Here is a 22,375-nt window from a genome sequence, read left to right on the forward strand (position 1 = left end):
GATTTAGGCTCATAGTAAAGATAAAGTAAAATCATATAAAAAGCAGATCTAAGGACAGTGATGAAAAAGACAGTGAAAGCTTTGTTGAAAGCTTTGAGTTATGCTAGGCACTACTTTTAATCCACTTTTAATCCACAATTACTTATGATTCAATGTAAATAACTGAAAAAAATACTAATACAAGTACAAATGAAATCTGAAATGTAAAAAACTGAATTCTAACGTTCAAAATTGAATATTTACTAGGAATTGTGTTGTAGCATGTACAAAATCAATTAACACTAATAAGATTTTTTTGCCTTTTCTCAACTCATTTAATGGAGAGAATTATTTTACTAGTATTAATTCAGTTTAAACATGTAATTTAAATTTACAGGTGGTATTTAATTCTGACATCAGAGTGGACAACTGTATTTTTACATGTGAGAAGGGCACATGTAACAGTTCAGGTGAACTTTTTATATGCTACTGGGAATTTTTAAAGGAAAGTTGGTCACCATATAGCTATATGAGGGGCTTTTTGTTGCAAAGTGTGCTTGGCTGGGTACAAGCAGAGTAGTGTAGAATTCATCATCATTAACATTTTAAAAAAGGCTATTTTCTAGAGTGTACTGGCGGATCTTAGGCCAAGGATGTGCAGTTTGACAAATTTTGATATTTGAGTAGGCATAAGTGTTAAAATACAGATATAAACCACAGGGAAGGAAAAACAATGCCCAAAAATGGCCAAAAATAACACAGGACTGTAGGTTTACTCTTTTAGCTGACAGCACTGGTGTTGCACAAATTATAGCAGCATGCAGAAGAACATGTTTTATTCATCAAATACAGCCAAATAAGTTTTTGCACTGGATGAGTAAGATAGCTAAGGCTAGCTCTTCAGAAGAGCTAATAAGTAAACAGAGCTAAGCCTTACATTGGATGCTGATGTCGACTCTTCCATACAAGGTATCTTCCCCTCAGTGGACAATATGGCAACACGTTGTCAAAGAAGTACATTTTCATTGTAACTGGATCATCAGTCAGAGTAACTAGCGTAGTTATAGAGCGATAAAAACTGTGCTATTTCTGCTTCTCAGCCACGTCCTTAACAACGCATTCTTGGCAATGCATTTGTGTTTCCAAGAATTAAACTATAACACATGACATACTCACAAATATGAGCCAAACCGTCGCTTTTCACTGAATTGTTGGCCTGTATATTTTCTCTGTCTTTCCATGGTGAAACTTAATGAATACCCAAACAGTGATTTCAGTATGTGAATACTGGCATCTTCGATAGTTAACCGTGGACTCAAGCACCCATACACATTCCTACCTTATGGACAGATTTAGAATATGTTCTGCACAGGCCTTGGTAAATGAGGCCCCTGGAGAGTGAATCCAGCCACCTTCCAACATGCTTTTCTTTTAAAATACAAAAATCTTCTTTCTGCAAATTGTCTAGAACAGTGGTTGTTAACCTGCAGTTGCCCTGCCTAAATCATTTTAGCATTCCCCTGCTCCAACACACCTTATCCAACTCATAAAGGCTTAACAAGTTGGGTAAGGTGTAGGAGAAGGGAAACCACTAAACTGTGCCTGGCAGGAGTACTGCAGGACCAGGGTTGAGAATCACTCGTCCTCGAGTATCTCTACCAAGCACTTTTTTGTGTCTACAATGAAAAATCCTTCGAGATGTATACGGCCTACTTTAGGCAGTGGAGTCAGAACTGCAGCATTCGTCACAAAGCCATACTGTAGGTTAATATGACCTAAAGGATTTGACACCTTGCAGATGTATGCAAAGAGCTATTATTACTTTAGCCTAAGACAGAGTGGGGGCTTTTCGTTTGGGACATCAAAAGAGAGACGATTTTCACTGACACCTCATTAAATGGTCAGGGCTTTAAAAAGGGAGATCCTTAAATCTTCCCCAGAAAAAGCAATTCCCAAAGATTGAACACCTGGGGATCCTTTTTTCTCCTCCCGTCTCTGCCATCCTCCGTTTTATCAGCGGATGAGCACGAGGGAGCTTACTGCCGTGCCGTAACGGATATTAATGCCTCCGGGAGAGGAGAGGGAGATGGAGGCACAGGCCGAGCTCTGAGGATTATGTGGTGGGGTTAGAGCCTGCCTCCTCACACTTCCTCTGCTCTTCCTGGGTAATGACTTCTCTCAGCACATTCGCCAACCCTTCTAGTTCTCATGGGAGAGACCAGAGTTCCATTGTTTTCCCGGCGTCAAAATTGTCCTGTATTTCTCCTTTCAAGAGGTCTCAGGCCAATCGGACTTACATACTGCTACCTTTTTTTTTGCAATAACATTAAAAATGCATTTCATCTGTTTCACACCAAAGCTTTATACCTCTATAACATTTATTTATAACCTTCATAACATTTTTTCTTGTGCCGTTTGAAAATGTCAGGTATTTACATTGGGGGGGAAATTTAACGTCAAATTGGACGATAGAAATCATCCAAATTATTTGGAATAAAATCACTTTACACCAGGGTCTATCATATATTTACAATTTATCCTTAAATTCAGCTCATAAATAATTGTTTTCATTTTTCTGCAACTAAATATCCACATGTGATGAGCAGGTTTGCTTCACTCATCAGACACCATGGCAGCAATAATGCTGCATATTGTGCAGGCCTGGCTGTAATTTAATAACTAGTCTAGTTATTGTTCTAATTAAGACAGAAAAGTAGTTAAATCTGCTTTAAATCTGGTTCATTCATGACATGCTGGCAAATACAGATACTTGGAACAGGAGCACGTTTACCACTGTTACATTACCTTTCCTTTTAACAACACTTCATAATCGTTTGGTGAAGACAGAAGAACTGATCCACTTTTGAAAGCGGAATATTTTTTTGCCATTTTTCAGTTTTACAAACCTTAGCTGATCAACTGTAAGGGGCCTTCGTTTACATACTTTGCACATCATAATGCACTGCACATTGTCAGTAGAAGACATGCAGGCCAGTCTAGCACCCGCAATCTCTGATTATGCAGCCATGCCATTGTAACGTGCAGAATACAGCTTAGTATTGTAATGCTGAAAAAAGCATGAATGTCCCTGAAAAAGACGGCATCTAAAAGGCAGCATATGTTGCTATAATGCCTTCACAGATGTGCAGGTTACCCATTATTATCCTCACACATACCACAGACATTGGCTTTGGAACAATCTGGATTGTTCTTTACTTCTTTGGCCCAGAGAACACAACGTCCATTATTTCTATAAACAATCTGAAAGGCTGACTCCTCAGACCACAATACACATTTTCACTGTGCATCAGTCCATTTCAGATGAGTTTGAGCCCAGAGAAGTCAGCAGTGTTTCTGGTCGCTGCTGGCATATGGCTTCCACTGTGCACAGTACAGTCTTAACCTGCATTTGTGGATGCAACGAAGAATCAGTGTTTGTTGACAATGGTTGTCAATGTATTCTGAGCCCATGAGGTAATGTTCATCACAGATGCGTGTCGGTTTTTAATGCAGTGTCATCTGAGGGATCAAAGGTCATGGGCATTCAGTTGAGGCCTTGCTGTTTACGCACAGAGATTTCTCCAGATTCTCTGAATCTTTTGATATAATGCATCATAAAGAGTGAAATAACAAAAATCAATTGTTCAATGAGGAACAGTTGGACTATTTGCTGACGCACTTTTTGTTAAAGCAGCAAGCCTTGACCCATCCTTGCTCAGAGAGGGCTAGGCATTTCCTGGGTGCTCCATTTATAACCAAGCATGATTACATCATCTTTTTAAAATGCTTTGGAAGACTTTTTCCCATATTTTAGTTTAAAACTAGGGATGTGCAATTTGACTAATACTGATTTTTGACTATCTAACTGCTAGTGAATGGATAATGGATGATTGATTGCAGGAAAATAAAACCAAGGGAAACAGACTTTGGCCAACATAAGGCGGTAGGCTTAACTGTTTACGTGACAGTACTGGTGCCATCCAAAAAAGCATTCAGATGAAAAAAATTCAAAAATAGCTGAGGAAAATCAATAGGTTTTTGTGTTGGATGAATAATGTAGGCTGCCTCTTCAGAGGAAACAATGACCTAACAGAATTGACTAGTACAGCACTGGATGCATCTTTTTACACGTGGATCATCTGCCAACATGCTAGTTTGTCAGAGAAATATATTTTCACTGTTTCTGGACCTAGCCAACATGAGCTAGTGTAGCTAGCTTAGTGATAAAGCCACGCCAAAGCCATCACATTAACGACACGCTCATGTTAAGGCACTCAAGTTTCAAAGTATCAAAATATCCACACTTCCTCACAAACATGAGTTCACTCACCACCATGTACTGTACTGCTATCTAAAATCAGCATTTCACTGAATTGTTTGTATATTGTCTCTGGGGCACTCTGGCTCTTTTTTCCCTGCATATTTTCAATTGTAGCCCATTCTGGGTAAGACCACCTGGGTAGTGGCCCCAGGTAATTTGAGTTTGAGACCTTTACATAAATGTAAAAACATTTGTTTTTTGCTTCTCCAATTATGTTACCATTGCAGAGATACAAGGTTTGTTATGGCTTATTATTTTCTGATTTTCATACATAACAAATCCCCTGTGACTAAAACTTTTGCTCAGAAAATCTCTCTATTTAGTGGTGCTGACCAATGTTTGCCATTTTACAGGCTGTTCAACTTGGACCAGAAAATATAGAATGACTACACATAAATGCAACTAGAGGTCTGTTGTCTTCTGAGACCTATACTGACTTCAGGCTATTCATTAAGAAAAAACGCTGAAGTCATTCATTTCATTACGCACTTTGACTGTAATCAATACACTACAGTCATAACATAGTTACATAACTTAATGTTAGAGCACAGAATAGCTATCAGGAGGCGGACAGCTGCCTGGTAAATATCACAGACCAATAACCTACTTGCTGTCGTGAGCGTAACAAACTGTAAGTGAGACTGAGCAGGTATAGTAGCAGCGCCATGATGCAATGTCAGGCCGTATGTGTGTTATGATATCGGGGCATGTTCCAGAGTGTGATCTCAGAGCACTGACATGCTGCATGTTGGCCTGAAAAGCTGAGTCAGCCTGGAGTCATAAGGCTGGGTGGCTAAGGATGAAGATAGGGGTGAAAAGGCAAGGGATTTGAGCTCGGCCCACACACTGAGCAACTCGCATGCAGTGCTAAAGCGTCCAAACGAAATAAAACATCTCAGGGTACAGTACTATTACCACAAAATATGTTTTCCCAGATGCATTGAAGTGAAGTAGTGTTACTACATCTGTACATTTGTAATGTTTAAGGCTGAATCACATAGATGTCTATTTAATTTATGCATTGTTGTGCATATCACAAAAATTATACTTATGGTACTGCAATAGTTTACTAAAAGGCAAAAAAAAAAAATTTGAAGGTCTAAATCTAATCTAAACCATCATATAGAGTGGTTTGATCTGAAATGGTTCACTGTAGAGAAATTTGCTGAGTTTTTAGATGTAACATTGATAATGGCAAAACAGCAGCAAGTCTTAAAAATCAGGCTACTTGGCCTTCCAGCGCCAGGCATTTACCTCTAATGGATTTTTAAAAATATCATTGCTGCCCACAGAACAAAAGTTTTTATTCCAAGTGATTTTGTGATTTTGGAGAAGTTTTATTGGTTCATTCATCATGAAATTTTTATCGCAAAATTAGAAATACATGTTTTTTTGTTTGTTTTTTTTGGGACAGTGACAACATGCTTAAGGTCAAAATCTGGTTGCAAAACTATCATAAAACACTGTCTCAGGCTATCAGGCAAAATATCAGTAACTATATATTGCAATAACTTTTTGTGATGTAGCTTTCAGAAGCATTAATAACTTCAGACGTCTGGTTCCTATCACCATCACTATGAACAATTCTGACTCCGTTTCTCTTGAATTGCGTATACATCATACCAAGCTGAATTACTTTTTTTTACACTTTAATCGTTTAATTGTGCAGATTTTTGAGGAATTGGTGGAATCTAACCACAGTAAACAGAAAAAAAAACTTTTTTGCCTGAGATTAACATGCCATAATACACAAGCACAATGAACTGGTGCATGGCTGCTAGCACGCTAAAAAGTTTTACAAAAATTAGTCTAACAAAAACTAATACTAATACAGAGAGCTAATACTAATACTACACTAATACTAATAAAACTAGTGCTAACAAGCGCAGCAGTAGATGTGATGACTCATTGTCTTCTACACAAAAGTTTTTCATCTCAGTGGATGATCTGCCAACATGGTAATTTGCTGAGGCAACTATGAGAACTCTGTATCAAATCTTTCGCAAAAGCTAGAGCAGTTAGTCTACTTACAGCTGACTCCTCTCTGAGTCCTCAATCATGTCCTTAACATGTCCTTGGCAACACCCTCATATTAAGGCATTCGTGTTTTATGGTAGTAAAGTATAATATAATATAACTATTTATACTCTTAAACATAGAAAAACTGTTGCACTCCTGTATATTTTGTCCCTGACTTTCTGTGATGCAACACAGCAATTTCAGCTTTTAAAAAATGGCTGAACAGTTAAACGATTACTCGACTACCCTTGCATATCCCTCCTACTGACTTGATAGATTTGAATGGGATTAAAATAGAGATGTTCTGGTAATAAATACAGTAACGCATTGGCGCATCTAAAAAGAAACACTGTCTGAATATTGCATGAATGAATTATTTTATATCTAAATGCAAATAGTTCTATGGACACTGAGTTGAGATCAGTAGCTTGAGGCTTGATAATTATGGGCCAAGAGCTGACCTCAGAGCAGCAGCTCATTATGCTAACAGGTTAAGACTTCTATGTCAATATAAAAGCACAGTACTTATTAAAATCACTACTGCAGAAAGTAACAAATGTTAATTAATGGTTTGTTGCCAATGAAGACTCCAACTGCTAATGGTCACGTCAACATTTATTCAGATAAATATCTGTCAGAAACCAAAGACCGACATACACTATTTTTAGTTGCATGGTGATGTGTTAGCAAGATAGTAATAACCCCCTGAAGTAAATGATATAGCTGTGCATGCCAGTAGTCTAACATGAGAAAGTGTTGTTTACTTATTCATTCCTTTAACATTAATTATGAATTAGGCTTCAAAATCATTTCCCTGTAAAACAGAGGCAATTTACCTTCTCAATGAGTAAAGCTACTCTGAAGTCAGAGAGTTCTGGAAATGAAAGATGAAAGGAAGCCATCCTTTTTTGTTACTACAGAGAGAGAAAGAGAGGGAGAGAGGGAGAATGAAGAGGGAGGTCAGGAGTAGCAGAGGAGGCATCAGTCTTCTTCCCCAGTAGCTGGTTTGGACAGACAGCAGGGCTGGCGATTAAAGATGCCTAGCAGCACAGAGGAGAAAACAGTGAAGCTGCACCTCTGATTTACAGTTCTGTGCTGCAGCATTATCAGCCACTCTGGCAGGTGAAATGGCCTGGGAGAGATAGTGCTTTCAAAAAGCAGGAGGTGCAAGAAGAAGAGATTCAAGGGGTAGGTGTGAGGATGGTAGGGATAGGTGTGGGGATTGTAGGGATAGGTGTAGGAATAGTAGGGATAAGTGTAGGGATGGTAGGTACAGGTGTGGAGATAATAGAGACAGGTGTGGGGATGGTAGGGATAGGGTTGGTAGAGATACGTGTATGGATGGTAGGGATAGGTGTGGGGATGGTAGGGATAGGTGAGGAGATGGTAGGGATAAGCCTGGGGATGGTGGGAATAAGTGTGTTGATGGTAGGGACAGGTGCGGGGATAAGTGTAGGGATGGTAGGGTCAAGTGTGGGGATAGCAGGGATAAGTGTGATGATGGTAGGGATAGTTGTGGGGATAGTAGGGATAAGCGTAGGGATAAGTGTAGGATGGTAGGGATAGGTGTGAGGATGGCAGGATTACGTATGGGGATGGTAGGGTTAAGTGTGGGGATAACAGGGATAGGTATGGGGATGGTAGAGTTACAGGTGGGGATGGTTGGGTTAAGTGTAGGAATAAGGGATATGTGTATGGATGGTAGGGATAAGTGTGGAGATAGAACGGATAGGGGTGGGGATGGTAGAGTTACGTGTGAGGATGATGGGGAATTGTAGGGATAGGTGTGGGGATAGTAGGGATAGTTGTGGATATAGTAAGGATAGGTCTGGAGAAAGTAGGGATAAGTGTGGGTATAACAGGGATGGGTGGGAGAGTAGGAATAGGTGGGGGATAGCAAGAATAAGTGGGATAGTAGGGATAGGTATGGTTGTTTGAATATTTGGGTATCTGAACTAATATTAATTGGGTATTTGAATAAAGCATCTGTACTTTGGAAAATATATGTCAAAGTAATGCCGTACTTGTATGATCTAGTGTGATGCTGTATTATTGTTTTTTTTTTATTGTTTATTTCACAGAGAATGTCATGAGTTGGACATGAGCAGGTGATAAGCAATCTCACATAAAGTAAATGGTTCCATCTAGTTGCAGCCATTAGCGTTATAAACATTAGAGATGTACAAGCAAAAACGGCCAAGATCAGAACCGTCAGATTTTTTGCTCTACAATTCATTATTTTTATTTTGGTCAATCCTTCTATGCAAAAATATGAACACCCCTGGTAAAACTTACATCCCTAAAACACTAATAATGCATCCAGTTGTGTGAGCACCTTGTAAAACAGGAGTTGCAACAAAATTGAACAATGAATTTGTGTGATAATTATAGTCTGGAGCACCAAGCAATGAAAAGCTTACAGTAAAACATCAGTGCAAAGCAATACTGTTTAAATAACAACACAGCTTAATGCTGATGTTTCACCATTAGCTCTTCATGTTGGCCTGCTGATTACCAGATTCCAGATACTACTACCACTTCGAGAAGAAAAACATCATGGAGGAATTTGGAGTGAGGTGAGGATGGTCACTGTATGTACAGGTACTCACAGGGAATGGTGCGGAGGTACAGGTTGTCTCTTATCACTTGCTGGAGCTTGTGGTCTAGGGAGCCTTTCTGGAACTGCAGGCTGAGGTAGTGGCGCAGGTCCGTGTTCAACACCTTACCTGCACAGACACAATTCACAGCACACGGTAAACCTCCAAGCAGCTACTGCTAATCACAGAATCATTACAGCAGATGACGGAGGAAACTGAGCAATACAATTCACGTTATTGTCCTTCAGGGTCTGGAGTTCATTACACAACATTAGTGCATTTTAAAGGGTAATTTAAGTATTGAGATTAAGCCTTAGTATAATTTAAGCGCTGAGTCATTCAGAGAGCTTCGGTAAAAAAGGCACATTGTAGAGGAAACTTGCTGACTCAGTTTTACTGTGGTGGTGATGGGATCCAGGGAACGCAATGACTACAAAGCTAACATGGGCATTTTATTTACTATCCAAAACGACCAGCAAACCTACATGTGTCTTCTGAGATTTCATATGTAATGTTGATGGTGGTTAAACTGTTAAATCTGACAAAAATACATTTTCTTTAGTCACTACTTCTCTACCTTTTAAAAAATATGCTTTAGATCAAAACTTTGTCTCAGACTATTGCAAAACAATGTCTCAGGCATCAGACAATGTATTCTTATCTATTTCACTTTATAACTTTCTGTGAGGGAGCTTTTAGATGGATTGGAGGCTTCAGATACCTGGTTCCACTGTGAACAATTCTGAAGCATGCTTGTTCCAGAATTAAGACTGCAGAATCAAGACTGCTGATTGGCTGCCTAAATTACATTTTGCATACATGTTATTAATGCCAGAGCTTCTTGATTAGCCCGCAATCCATTGTTGTCAGTAAATACTTATTCTCATTTAAGTTCCAACAATTTGGAACAATATTCAGCTCTTGTCTACACACAAACAATCAAAAGGGCTTCTGCCGCTTAGTGGCATGGGTCAAAATGTATCACCACACACAGCTACTAAGGCCATTAAATTAGGAACATTAGGATATTCTCACACAGTAACAGAATCAACGTTTCCCCAGTGCAAATACAAACCACACAGAACTTTACTCTCCATTCAAAATGGGATAAATCATGCTTTGGAGTTGATTTGAGGGCCTGAACAGCATTTTACAAGCACCAAATACTTGTCAGTACTGACCGATTCTCAAAAGCACCCTTAAAAAAAATATTTGAAGTGTTTTTTTATTTAAATGGAACATATATGCTTCCATTTAATGAATGTTTCAGTCCAGGCTGGCTACGCTAGACACGTCTCACAGCCACCAAAACAGAAGCCCTTCCAACTGGTCGTTTTTTTTTGTTTTTTTTTTACTAAAATGTGATGATCTGATGGCCTAGTAGTTGAACAGCAGCTCCTGCTCTGTACTAATAATGTGCAGAGGCTACTTTTCTATCAACAGCAGTAAAAACTTGAGAGTGTGATTTCATCACTGTTTGTGCGGTCATGTTTAAAACCTGATATCAAAGTGTTTAATTAGAAAAGAAAAAGCTAATATTTACGCCTGAAGCAGCTGAGTACGCACGAAGGAGCTGAGCTGGAGGCAGTGTGGACCGGATGTATGGTCATTTGTGCTTCGCTATCATTACACTTACATGGCACTAATATGAATTCAGTTAAGGCTCGTAGCGATACTTGGATAAGAATTAGTATATTTACATATTTGCGATGACTTTAGAAAGTTTTATCACACAATTCTAAAAGAATAGATCCACCAGGTTGCATCGAAGTACCTGTAGTTACTGAATAATAGGTCTTAGTATGTAAAAAGCCTGGGAGTTTAAAGGGTTAAGTGCTAATGAACATGATTTATTTTGACTTCAGTGGTCACATGGAAAGCAGTGCAATTTGAGGTGAGGTGATGTGGATGCTTGGCATGAATTTATGAGGCATTCAACTAAACCTGTAATTTCTCCGTACATAAAGCCCTTTGCTAATAAATGTATTGTAGTTCAGAGTACAATTTCTGTAGCTCAAAAGTTTCCGAATGCTAAAACACAGAAACAAACACCAAAATAATGAACACTTTTAAAAGTTATTTTCACTGTTACACATATCTGCATCCAAACAGATGGTTAAATCATCCAGAGCTTGAGGAAGAGCGTCCCAGCCGTCGAGCTGACTGAGCGACATCTCTTGGCTAGGCTCTAGAGAGCCAGACCAAACCCCTGTAGGAGGGACATATGTCCCACAGTTACTAAATGAATGTTAATTGGCTCGCCTCCACAAGCATCCAGGTGTGCGAATGGATAACAGCAGCTAGAATAGCTAGAAACAATGCAGATCTCACTGCACTGCAGCAGGGGTTCAAGTGCAGTTCAAGGAGGTTCAGAAGCCTGGGAAGGGCAGCGAAAGGTCCCTCAGTAGGGGAGAATGAAAACGCGAGGGCCAAAAAAAAGTACCCTAGCCACTCAAAGAGAGGAAGCAGAGAAGGAAAGAGCTGCCTTGTGGAGCAGCGAGTCTCCAGATGTTGGTGTACGTCTCTAGCGCAGCTCTTTCCTGTGGGCGGGGAGGATGTGCTTTGAAACAGCACCCATCACATCACCGCAGCATCAATAAGCATTGTTTCAGGCCCTGCAGCTGCCTCACCAGCCTGACTGAGCTTCCACACCCCGTTTTATTTGAACGTTATTCCCAACGTATGCCTTATAGCAGTGCTGAACGTAAGATTCTGCTCAAAGTAAAGAAGTCATAGCTACACAGCGCCATGGGACCAAGTATCAGCTGACAGGAGAGCAGTTAAGTGTCAATATTTGAGTGCATCCTACGCATTAAGTTGGAATACTTGGATACAGGCCTCGAGAGAGGAACTTCTGCTATGGTATTTTTCACTGTTTGTTTTTAGCTTTGAAACCTCGAGAAAAGGAGCTGGCATGGAGAAGGGTAAACACAGACAGCCTTGTTGTGGTATCACCCGCCTCATTCTGAAAGCGACGCAATCAAAACAAGTCACTCTGGGAAGGATTCGGTCTCCTCCTCCCTGGGGGATTAAAAGGACAGCCCACTGTGACTACTGATTAGCCTCGTTCCATTGGCTGGCCGGGACGCATACTAATGCGATCCTCCGACGTCCTCAAGAGGCCCCGCATTCTGATTTAATGTTAAGGTATTAATTACTCCCCCATTAATGTTTAACACGACTCTACGAGGGCTCAGCTTCTAGCGTTCTGGGCTCTCTACGGATCTCAAGTCCAATAAAGTGAAATATGACTTATTCCAAGCTTCATTTAGGGACTTGGGGACTCTCTCAGGCTAATATAGAGTGATGTTTGAGAGTCAGGAGATTCTGAATGGGCCTGCCCATTAATGCCAATATTGGCAGCAATTTTAGCATTAGCCTTATAGATAACTGGCAGTATCTAATCTGAAAATCTGTACTGGCATATATGAGAAAGCTATGTGCCAGTCATGCTTGCATATAGAATTCAATTCAGTCCCATTTTATTTGTATTTTTTTTACACAATATACAGTCAGAAATCCAGGCGCAGATCCCTAACAAGCTAGCAGAGGGCTTGTTAGACGCAAGAACACAGTAGGTAAGAAGTTCAGTCAGGACTCAATCAAAATTCACCTGGTTTTAATGAGTGACCCACTCATAATGTCAGTGTATTAACAACCCGTAGTATTACAGGCATCGGCCAAAATATATCATAAACAATGTGCTATTAATTAGCACCTATTTCGGTCACACCAATGCCGGGATGATAGAGTAAAAACTTACGCAGGTATGCCACTGGGAAGCTTTATATACTGCACAAAAAATGTAAATATAAATATAAACACTTTTGGCTTTGCCCTCATGTTGCAGCAGTTTAATTTTTAAAAATCTGTTTTATTATTTTTAATGACCCACTTGTGGGGTTTATGTAAAATGTTTACTGCAAAAATTGTTGCATTTATGTCTTTTTATTTGTACGTCACAGCAATACAGGCTAAACTGGTGAATCTGAACAAAAAACATCATCATGGTAATTATTACAAAACATATAAAAAGCATCCAAACCTAACCTTCAGCATGACAATAACATGTAAGAACACAAAAACTTTTTTATGGAAAAAAACTGATGAAAATGAAAACAAGAGGTGATAAACAAAAACCAAAAGCGCACAGCATTCTGGGTAACCCCCAGGGCTACAATATGTACAATATCTCCTTTAATTGCATTGATGAAGTGTGATCATTGAGAATAAAGTACTATTTTACTTAAACTATTGCAGTATATGATTAACATCTAAAATATAAATCTAAACTTATAGTGCCCGATTTTAGTGGTTATCCGAATTCTTAGCCCCCTAAAATCAGTACCGGTATCAGCCACAAAATTGTCATATCGGTTGGGTCCGAGACTCACGCCATCACTTAAATGGATATTCTGCTCAAAAATGAAAAATGTAACCATGACTACATCTGGTCTACATACATTACTGGTTTAAAGTGTCTTCTTTTTGTATGTAATGTATTTGGAAGGTGGGAGGACCTGAAAAACTACGGCTTTGGGGCAGATAATTGAAGGCAGGCACCCTTTAGCTGACTAAAGCAGAAGGAAGCCAGACGGCTAACAGTATTATTAGGAAGCTGAATATCATATTTGTATTTATGAGCCTGTACATCATCCCCACAGGGGGTTTCTCAATGGCTGTATTTGCATAATGCATTCTGGGCACTGTAGTGAGAGGATCGTAATGGTCAAAACACAAAAAGCATACCATATAATAAATATAACTACACATTATTTCAAACTGATGAGGCTATAGAATCCAATGCTGTGCTACAAAATATAACATGACAAACAACAAATGAAATGCAGGAATGCCCCTTTAATAACTAGGTTTAGTCGGTGTTTTAAAGCAGGAAAATTACCAATCAGGCCCTCCAGGACCAGAACTGATGACCCCTGTTGTATACCATGGTCATATTAGAATGCAGAAATGGAAGAATAAAACAAAAACGCTTTTAATGTTGAACATCAGTCACCAGTCTCCCCAGCGCAGACTGAAGCAATCCTCAACAAAGAACCACAGTTTAGAATAAATGTGACTGGGTCAGCCTGTTGCAACAAAGCACGGTATAAACATTGAAGAATTCTGATTCTATGAGATGTTTTATGAAAAGCAGCCCTGGTCTAGCTCCTCTGAAAATAGCTGCACGGGGGCAGTACAACTATGGTGTCAGAGTTTGAAAAGAGGGAAGCTTCTCTTAGACTCATTTTTTTGAGGGCACCACTGTTCCATTGCAGCATGCGGCGCAGAACTAAGCTGAATATGCCTTGATAGGATCGCTAGGGAGCACTGCTCCAATCTGCAGCCTCCGCGTGTCTCGTTCGCTCTTTCTCTCTGTCTCTCTTTCAGAGGATCTCTCGGGGAAGAGGCAGGAAAAGTGGAGAAAAGCCAATATCCTCCTGTCTCCTCTTACACTGACATCACTCTGTTTGGTCACCACGCACCTGGAAATCATTATCGCTCAGCTTGTGAAAAGCACTGTATGAGGGACAGACTTTTTTTTTCCTGTAATGTGGAGAGACAGCCGCATGGTTATTGGTGAAGAATCGATAATGACAAGATGAGAAAGCTCTCCATGTGTCAGTGCTTATCTATGAATACATTATGCACAATTTCATGCTGTTCTTATTAATAACCAAGGCTGTAGCAGGCTTGTCGCAAAGCACGTCGAAAACTGTAAATGTCATATGAAATATGTAATTCGACTCATGAATGGTATTCTGACGCACTCCAGGCTCCGCAAAAGCCTGCCAACTAAACGGCGCGGCGAGGTCCAAAAGCAACATTGTGCAACTTTTTGGACATTGTAAAAGGCACAGTGAATGGGAGGAATTTAGGTCAGGCCACAATAGCTGTTCCTCATCAAGAACTGGGAGTGCCGAGTAACGCATGCGGTCCTTGTTCCCAAGCGAAAAACCCCTGCGTGCCTTCCATTCATCTAGAACCGTGCTATACATGCTAGCGTACCGTGTACCCTGACAGCATGTTAACCGCCCCCCCCTCCCAGTGCCATCCCCCATGGTTCACACTGTAACATGGGAAATTTGTTCGCCCTTTTCACACACAAACACAAAAGCGTGTGGGGGATTGTGGGAAGGCCCACTGTAGCTGTAGGGTACATACAGACCGTGCTTAAATGCATTAGCCATTTCGGTAATGCACAAACACAGATATAGGCTGTGGGAGGAGCCTAACTCTCCCCCCTCTCTGTGTGTTTGTGGAACAGGGCGGCCTTTGTGACTCGGCTGTCAGGTAGTGTTAGCGCGCTGTGTCATATCTCGGGGGAGCCGTGCTCAGCTCTGGAGAGCCAGGTTGTCCGTGGGAGGCAGGGCACACAATGCCTCCCTTTGTGCCTCATCATCTGGGCACTGGAGCTGTTTTTACCAGGCTGAGCAGGGTCCAGTGCTCAAAAGGAGACAGAACAGACAAAACCATGATGTAGCTTTATTATCCCACTGTATGTGGGCCCACTTTTCAGTTCAGCTCTCCCTCATAACTATATATGCATTAAGCCCTACTGGAGCTGGATTAGTTTTACCTGAGGAGGTGCTGTAATTTGATGCTTTAACGAGCAGATCTGTGGTTTTAATCTAGTACGAATCTGCAATATTCATAGTTTTTTACAAAAGTAATAATTCCAGAGCGAACGGCCTTCTTTAGTTCGCCAAACCTGAAGTGCCCTCGGTGATAGCAGTCCAGTTTTTGTAATAACAAAATGGCTGTTTTTCTGCTCCACTATTTATCTTTCCTGCGATCTGAAGACAAAGCTATGTGCTAAAATAGAGCTTGATTTGTGTCATTTCCTGATTCATGATTATTATAATGGTAATAGATGACACTCCACACTGAAAGGAGAAGTACAGTTGCATCCCTCGTCCAGTGTTGCCTTTTTTTTGGTGTCATATTTGTCATTTAGCTACACAACGTGCTATTGTTTGAAGTGTGGCGCCTGGCGCACAGCACTAATGTGAACTTCCACGTGATGATGTATCAATCCAAGCTATTTGGAGTAATTTGGAGAAGTTACACAGCACGAAACAGCCAGTCAAATCATGAATACATTACACTATCATACTTCCTCTGGTAAAACAAATCCAGCTTGAATACAGCTTTAGTTTCATAATAGTTACCAAATAATTTATAGTTGCTACTGAACAATGAGGCCTAAGATTATTAGTAGAATAAGATGTCCAAGGGTTAACCTTCAGAGGTCACAGCTATGCATGACAGAAACAAAAGCATTGTGTAATATTATAAATTGTATATATTATATAATATTATATAATATAAATATAAAATATTGTATAATATTATATAATTTTAAATATAAAAAAAATTAAGCTCCACATTTGCTTCAAATTTGAAAAAAATCCATGTGTTTCTGTTCATTCTTCTCTGTGAGAACTCAATGCTAACGTGTTTGGGATTACTTTGATATTATTACATTGATATTATTTTGCAGTCATCACACTGGTTTGATTATAATTTTGAAATAATCTGAATTATTGTGCTGTTGTGACACTGAAACAGAAAGAAGTCAAAAATGTGGAACCAAATCTACCAATACATAATGTAAATTCACTATAAATGTAATTGATTATGTGGTAACTATGTAATTAATCACAATATTTGGACTGTATTTAATCATGTAGCATAAAACAGATTGGCAAAATTACAATAATAACTCAACATCAAAGACTGGATTTACACACTGAAATTTTCATGCAACTAGCTGTATGTTTTGAGTTGCATGCAACGTAATTTCCATGCAGTTTGACAGTTATACAAAGCTATTCAACAACAAAGTTGCATACAATGCATTCAGTTACTCCATTATTTAGCCAAATTTGCTCATATTTTTTGATACTCCACATTGTTCTTGCTATGTAAAGGTTTAAGTGAGTTGCAGGACGCTTTACACTATGCAACTCAAAAGAAATTTGGTTTTATGTAGGTTTCAAGCAGCTAAAGCTAAATGAAAGTTTCACAATGTAAAGCCAGCCTATTGCTGGGGGAGTAAAAAGCAAGTAATTCAATTATCTTAGACCTTTTTGGTTCAAACTAAGCAAAGATATCAGCTATAAATACATGAAATAGCGCTGTGCAGTAATATGGCTCAGAGAAAACTTTAAATTCCCCAGCATATTTCACAAATTGCTGCAGAATTTTTTCTATACTTCACGCTACAGAACCTTTTCATTTGAGCGCCCAGGCTAGAGGTACAGCGTCAAATCCATCCACTTAATGGAGTCTTTAAAAAAAATCCAAAGTGAGCTTCAAATCACAGATGGATCAGATGTGTAGGCCGAAGCAATTCGCGCTCTCTGCCGGCAGCTTTGCACTACAGCCTGTTGTCAAAGGTCAGTTAACACCATACACTACAACCTGGCTCACATGATGAAGCTCGAGCTGATACAGATGTCATACTATTGCTCATGTCATTAATCTTCCACTCTTCTGACTCCCCTTTTGCCTTTACAAGGCCAAACCCATGGTCAGTGAACCCTTCTTAAAGCATCATTCAAGGAAAGGTGAATGAAGTTTATCTGCCTTCTGGCCATGCCGTCAGTCTACAATGCCAAAAAAAAATAATAATAAAAGAGCAGAGATGAGAGCACTTCTAAAAATGTTTAGACCTCCACCTTCATACCATCTAGCTTCTCCAATTACTGCCGCCCACAAAAGCAGACGGCACAAAGGCAGCGTATGTCACATACTGTAAGCATCAATGCGGGGAATATGGCCTCAGGCCTGCATTCGAATGCATTCAGAAGGACATCAGCAAGCTCTGATTCCTAAGCTTTCATGAACAAACACTGATGGCTTTCTAGGAGCGCTGCTTTTCACCTTGCGTTTATAGGTTATCATGTATTACACACACAGTGTTGCCTTTAGGGTGTGTGAATGCACCTGAGTGTAGGACGCTCACTGTCGATTACCTTGGAAAAAATCTAGCAATTAAGTTATTGGTACAGTTTTGAAAAAAGGCCAAACAATGAAAATAGACATTAACAAACCATGCATAGCTTTCAAAGTTTACAAAATGATTTGTGAACCAAATTTTGACCAAAATGCACATAAATGGATGTACCCATCAGGCTCTTTCCTACCTAAAGAGAGCAGTATAGAATTTAAATATGCTTTACTGTGATGCAAAATGTCAACAAATCACTGCAGATTCATCAAGGACAGATGATAACTTATGGTTTTTTATTAAAGTATTTGAGTCCCAAAGAAAGTACAGCATGCATTTGTTAACGCTGGCCATAAATGTGTCTGTGTGTAGAGTCAAAGCTTTCTGTGTCCTGCTGTGTGTTCTATAGCTATATACAGTCATGTACATAAACATTTGGACAAAGTTTTAGCTCCCTGGAGTTGAAATTACATAAAGAATGAGTTAAAAGTGCAGACTTTCCACTGTAATTTGAGGGTATTTACATCCAAATTAACAGCTCATGGACAGATAGGCAAAGAACAACTTGTACTTGATGGGAAGAGAAGAATATGCTTAGTATTCAAAGCACACCACCTTATCTGTGAAACATGGTGGAGGTAGTGTTACAGCATGGGCATGTGTGGCTGCCAATAGATCTTATTCCCTTGTATTTACTGATGATGTGGCTGCAGCAATCATTAATTCTGAAGTACATAGAGCTATGAATACCTACTCAGATTCAGTCAAAACTCACTGAACGTCACTTCACAGTGTAGATTTGGTTGATCATGAAGGCAGTTCGTGCCACAAACAAAATAAAATCCTACATTTTTTTTTTTACCTGGTTAGCTCACATTCTTCACATTTTAAATAACTGCAGCAACAGCATTGAGACATTCTGATTAAATGGCAGTCACAGTCATTTTTTGTTCAAACCTTGATAGTTTTAAAAAAATTAAAAAATTAGAACACAGTGCTGGTTTCCTGGCATGGATTAAGCCTAACCTTGGATTAAATTTTAGTTTTAATTGACACCACTACCAATGGACTTCATTACTATTGGTAATCCTTTTTATTCAGGGCTTAGCGACAATTTAGGTCTGGGGAATAGACCCTTTATAACCAAAACACGTGTCCATCAGGCTTGACTTCTTTTTTTAAAAGAGATCACTAGGAGAATTCAAAATTGCCTTACTGTGATGCAAATCACTAACAAATTACTGCCAATTCATCAAGATGGGAACATTTTAATTGACAAATTTTATGACAAATGATGTTTAAATGAGTAATAGTGACAGCCCTACCAGTTTGGTTCATTTGTATGTATTCTACATAGATTTTGTAGACTGCTAAAAAAGACAGGGCAGAAAAGTTTGGGGAGCAGCTGCACAGCAGCATCATAATGCTCCAGGCAGCCGTCTGTCACCCAGGCCAAGTTTCAGAGTACATTAGTACACAATTAGCAACAATGTCAGGAAGCTAGTTATGCTCTTTTGTATTGCTATTGTTCATTTTCATTTTGTTGCCTTCATTTACAATCTTTTTGTGTTTACGTATTATGACATTTTTACTCCAGGCAGTGCGGTACGATGGGGTTATAAATCCAGTATCGTGCATCTGCCATCATTTTCACTGCCAAGAAATTCATGGGATTCTGTATCCGAGTACCCATGCTCAATTTGGTTACCCTTCTTGCTGGTGTACCAAGTGTGCCCAGCCAGAACATATGGGTGGATATAATGGTAGAAACCAGTGACTGGTCAAACGTAGTCATCATGCATTGTCACTGGAGTAGAAGTCTCTTGCCTGGCATTATAAAATATTGGGTGTTGGGGCGCTTTTTCACGTGCGGCATTGTCCGTTCCACTTTAAATGGCACCCCTAGAATGTAACTGCTGCATCATTTAAGATGGATCGGACACTTCAAGTCAGTTTCAAGCTGGGTTCATGTTGGGTTTAGGTCTCAAATTTAGCAGTATCAATAAAGCCTGATCACATTGGGCTTGACGTTTGCGGGTACGGGTCAGGCTGCAGCTACAGTTTCATGTTTATGCAGACCACTACACTGGTGTCAGATGACCCTATTTAAAAAAAAAAAACTAGCTAGCCAGAATCACAGAACGTCCCTGATTCTCACATAAAACCAAATGCAAAACTTAGTAGAGTAAAAAGTAAAACAGAGCTTTAAGATCCTCCGTTGTTGCCACTGTTGTTTGTGTTCACTAGGGGTGGGAATCTCTAGGCACCTCACGATTCGATTACGATTCAGAGGCCTGCAATGCGATTATAAAACGATTATCGATGCATCTTTTTTTCTATATAGCATTTATATTTTCTCACTGTGTGAGCTCAAGTTTCGAGTTCAAGTTTCAAGTTTATTTGTCATTTGCACAACATGTCAGGACATTTATGCATTGAAATGCTTGTGGTGAGGCTCAGCTAATCACTGTACAGAAAGTAAATAAGTAAAAATAAAAATACAAGAAAAACCAACTGAAATATATTAAATATACACAAAATATACACAAAAAATACACAGAATGTAGAGACCATATACATTTTAAAGTGACTAAGTGACTCGGTGTTATTGTTTAAAGTGACTTGGTACTTTTAAAGCAAAGTATTTGTAATGATCCATAATGAATTTACTTCCAATATCTTTTTTAATAAAACAAATGGAAGTGATGTGGCAAGTGAACTAGAAGGCTCTCATTCAGTGCTCTTGTTTGGAGCACGAGAAGCTGCTGCTACTCATCTGCGAAAAAATGTGCAGTTACGGTGAAACAAGATCCAGTGGCAATAGAAGACCACGCAGCACGTTACAGCTATTCTACCCGTTTTCTTTAGTGATTTTATAACTTAATATCTTTGAGATGGGACGTGTGCAACATAGCGCGAAAACCCTGCTTCGGAACGACTGAGAACCGGTGTGCAGACTGCAGGTCACATAGCAGCGATGTGTTATTCGCATTTATAAGCAGCGCAGTTGGTTTCCTGGTACGTTAAATCTGCAACGAGAGACTGTCTCTCTCTAAAAAGTGGCGAAGCTGAAGTCGCTTCTCTTTCGAATTCTTCCGTTCCACCTTAAATGGTGCCGCATTTACATTCGGCGCCTCAGTTAGAATTTAAGGTGGAACGGGTAAATTCGAACAAGAAGCTGGAGAATAAGAAGCGACTTCAGCCTCGTAAAACAGTCGAGCATTGAGAGACATTTAACTGATCAACTTCTGAGGAAAAGTGTCCTGGCGGAGATGGGAGGAAAGCGGCTGTAGGCGAAGCTTAAAGCAGAGCGAAGTAAATCTGCGTTTTCGTTTATATTGTTTAGCCTATACTAGGACATTAACACATACTGAGACATACTGGACATTAAATGTTGTGGCTCCCAAGGTGGTTTGATTTTTGTTGAAAGGACAAAATGTTAATATTTGTGTTGTGACTCCTGACCCAAGCTGGCTTTTAATGCAGAGGGAGCCGGTCGGATTTCTCGCTCATCCCGTTGTGTTTTTGTTATGTGCCGCCACAGACTGTCCGGGCGCTGCACTTCCGCACTTCCGAGTTCCGCCTTTTACGTTCCGTCAACATTACGTTATAAATTAAGTATTTAGAAAATCGATTTTTGACATCTGTGAATCGATTCAGAATTGTTCACGTCCGCATCGCGATGCATCTAAGAATCGATTTTTTCCCGCACCCCCAGTGTTCACTGTTAACACTAAATTCGGATGAGAAATCATGTGACCACACAATTCTAATATGTGATGGGAAACAGACACAGGTACTCAAGCAAATAGTTCTGGGTTTGTAACTGTACCACGCTGCACTGTACTTTAGTCATTAGCAGTATCTTCTGTTGAAATAAATGGGAAACTGAGATGCCCTAAATTCAAGGCTTTACTTATTGGTGTGGAAGCGGCTGTTCTTTTGTTTATGCAGGTCTCTGACCCCAGACGGGCCCTCACTCTGTGTCGTATCCATGGCCAATCACCCGTCCAGTTCCTCAATTAGCGAGGGCTCCTTAAATGTCATAGATAAGCCAGCACCAGGGTCTAACGAGGCCGTCTTATGACAGCAGTGCAGAAGCAGCTCACAGGAAAAGCCTGTGGTGAGCTAATTAACAGCCTGTTGGGGACATTTGGCAACCCAGCGTTACGGACACTGCTATCTACTCATTAGAACCACGAGCAGAGACATTACCGCACTTCCCTCAGATCCTCTATAAAAATTTGGCAGAAGAACTGAGGACTTATTTGGATTTATTATTGGCCGCATCTTTAAATGACTGAAGGAGGAGTTTAGAGAGCTGGACATGTTCGTAAATCATGAGTGGAATACAGAAAGTCTTCTGAAAATGCAAAGCAGCAAGTTTGGGGCAAGAAATGATGTATTAGACTTGTATGCAAGGGAAGTCTGAAATCTGTAGAGTAAACATCACTTGAGGAACCCTCTGAGGTTAATTAAGAGAGCCTCTTTTGACTCACAGGC

General features: G+C 39.8%; 1 protein-coding gene across 2 annotated transcripts in view; it reads right to left on the reverse strand.

The window, feature by feature from the left end:
• Positions 1 to 22,375, reverse strand: part of magi3a (membrane associated guanylate kinase, WW and PDZ domain containing 3a) — a 236,802-nt gene that overhangs the window by 97,755 nt on the left and 116,672 nt on the right. For both annotated transcript variants that reach the window (XM_036591340.1, XM_036591339.1), the window contains exon 2: positions 8,929 to 9,045. In XM_036591340.1, coding sequence (XP_036447233.1) covers positions 8,929 to 9,045 — 117 coding nt within the window. The remainder of the gene's footprint in view (positions 1 to 8,928; positions 9,046 to 22,375) is intronic.

The sequence above is a fragment of the Colossoma macropomum genome, unplaced genomic scaffold (genome assembly GCF_904425465.1).
Source record: "Colossoma macropomum unplaced genomic scaffold, Colossoma_macropomum, whole genome shotgun sequence".
Classification (NCBI taxonomy): Eukaryota; Metazoa; Chordata; class Actinopteri; order Characiformes; family Serrasalmidae; genus Colossoma; species Colossoma macropomum.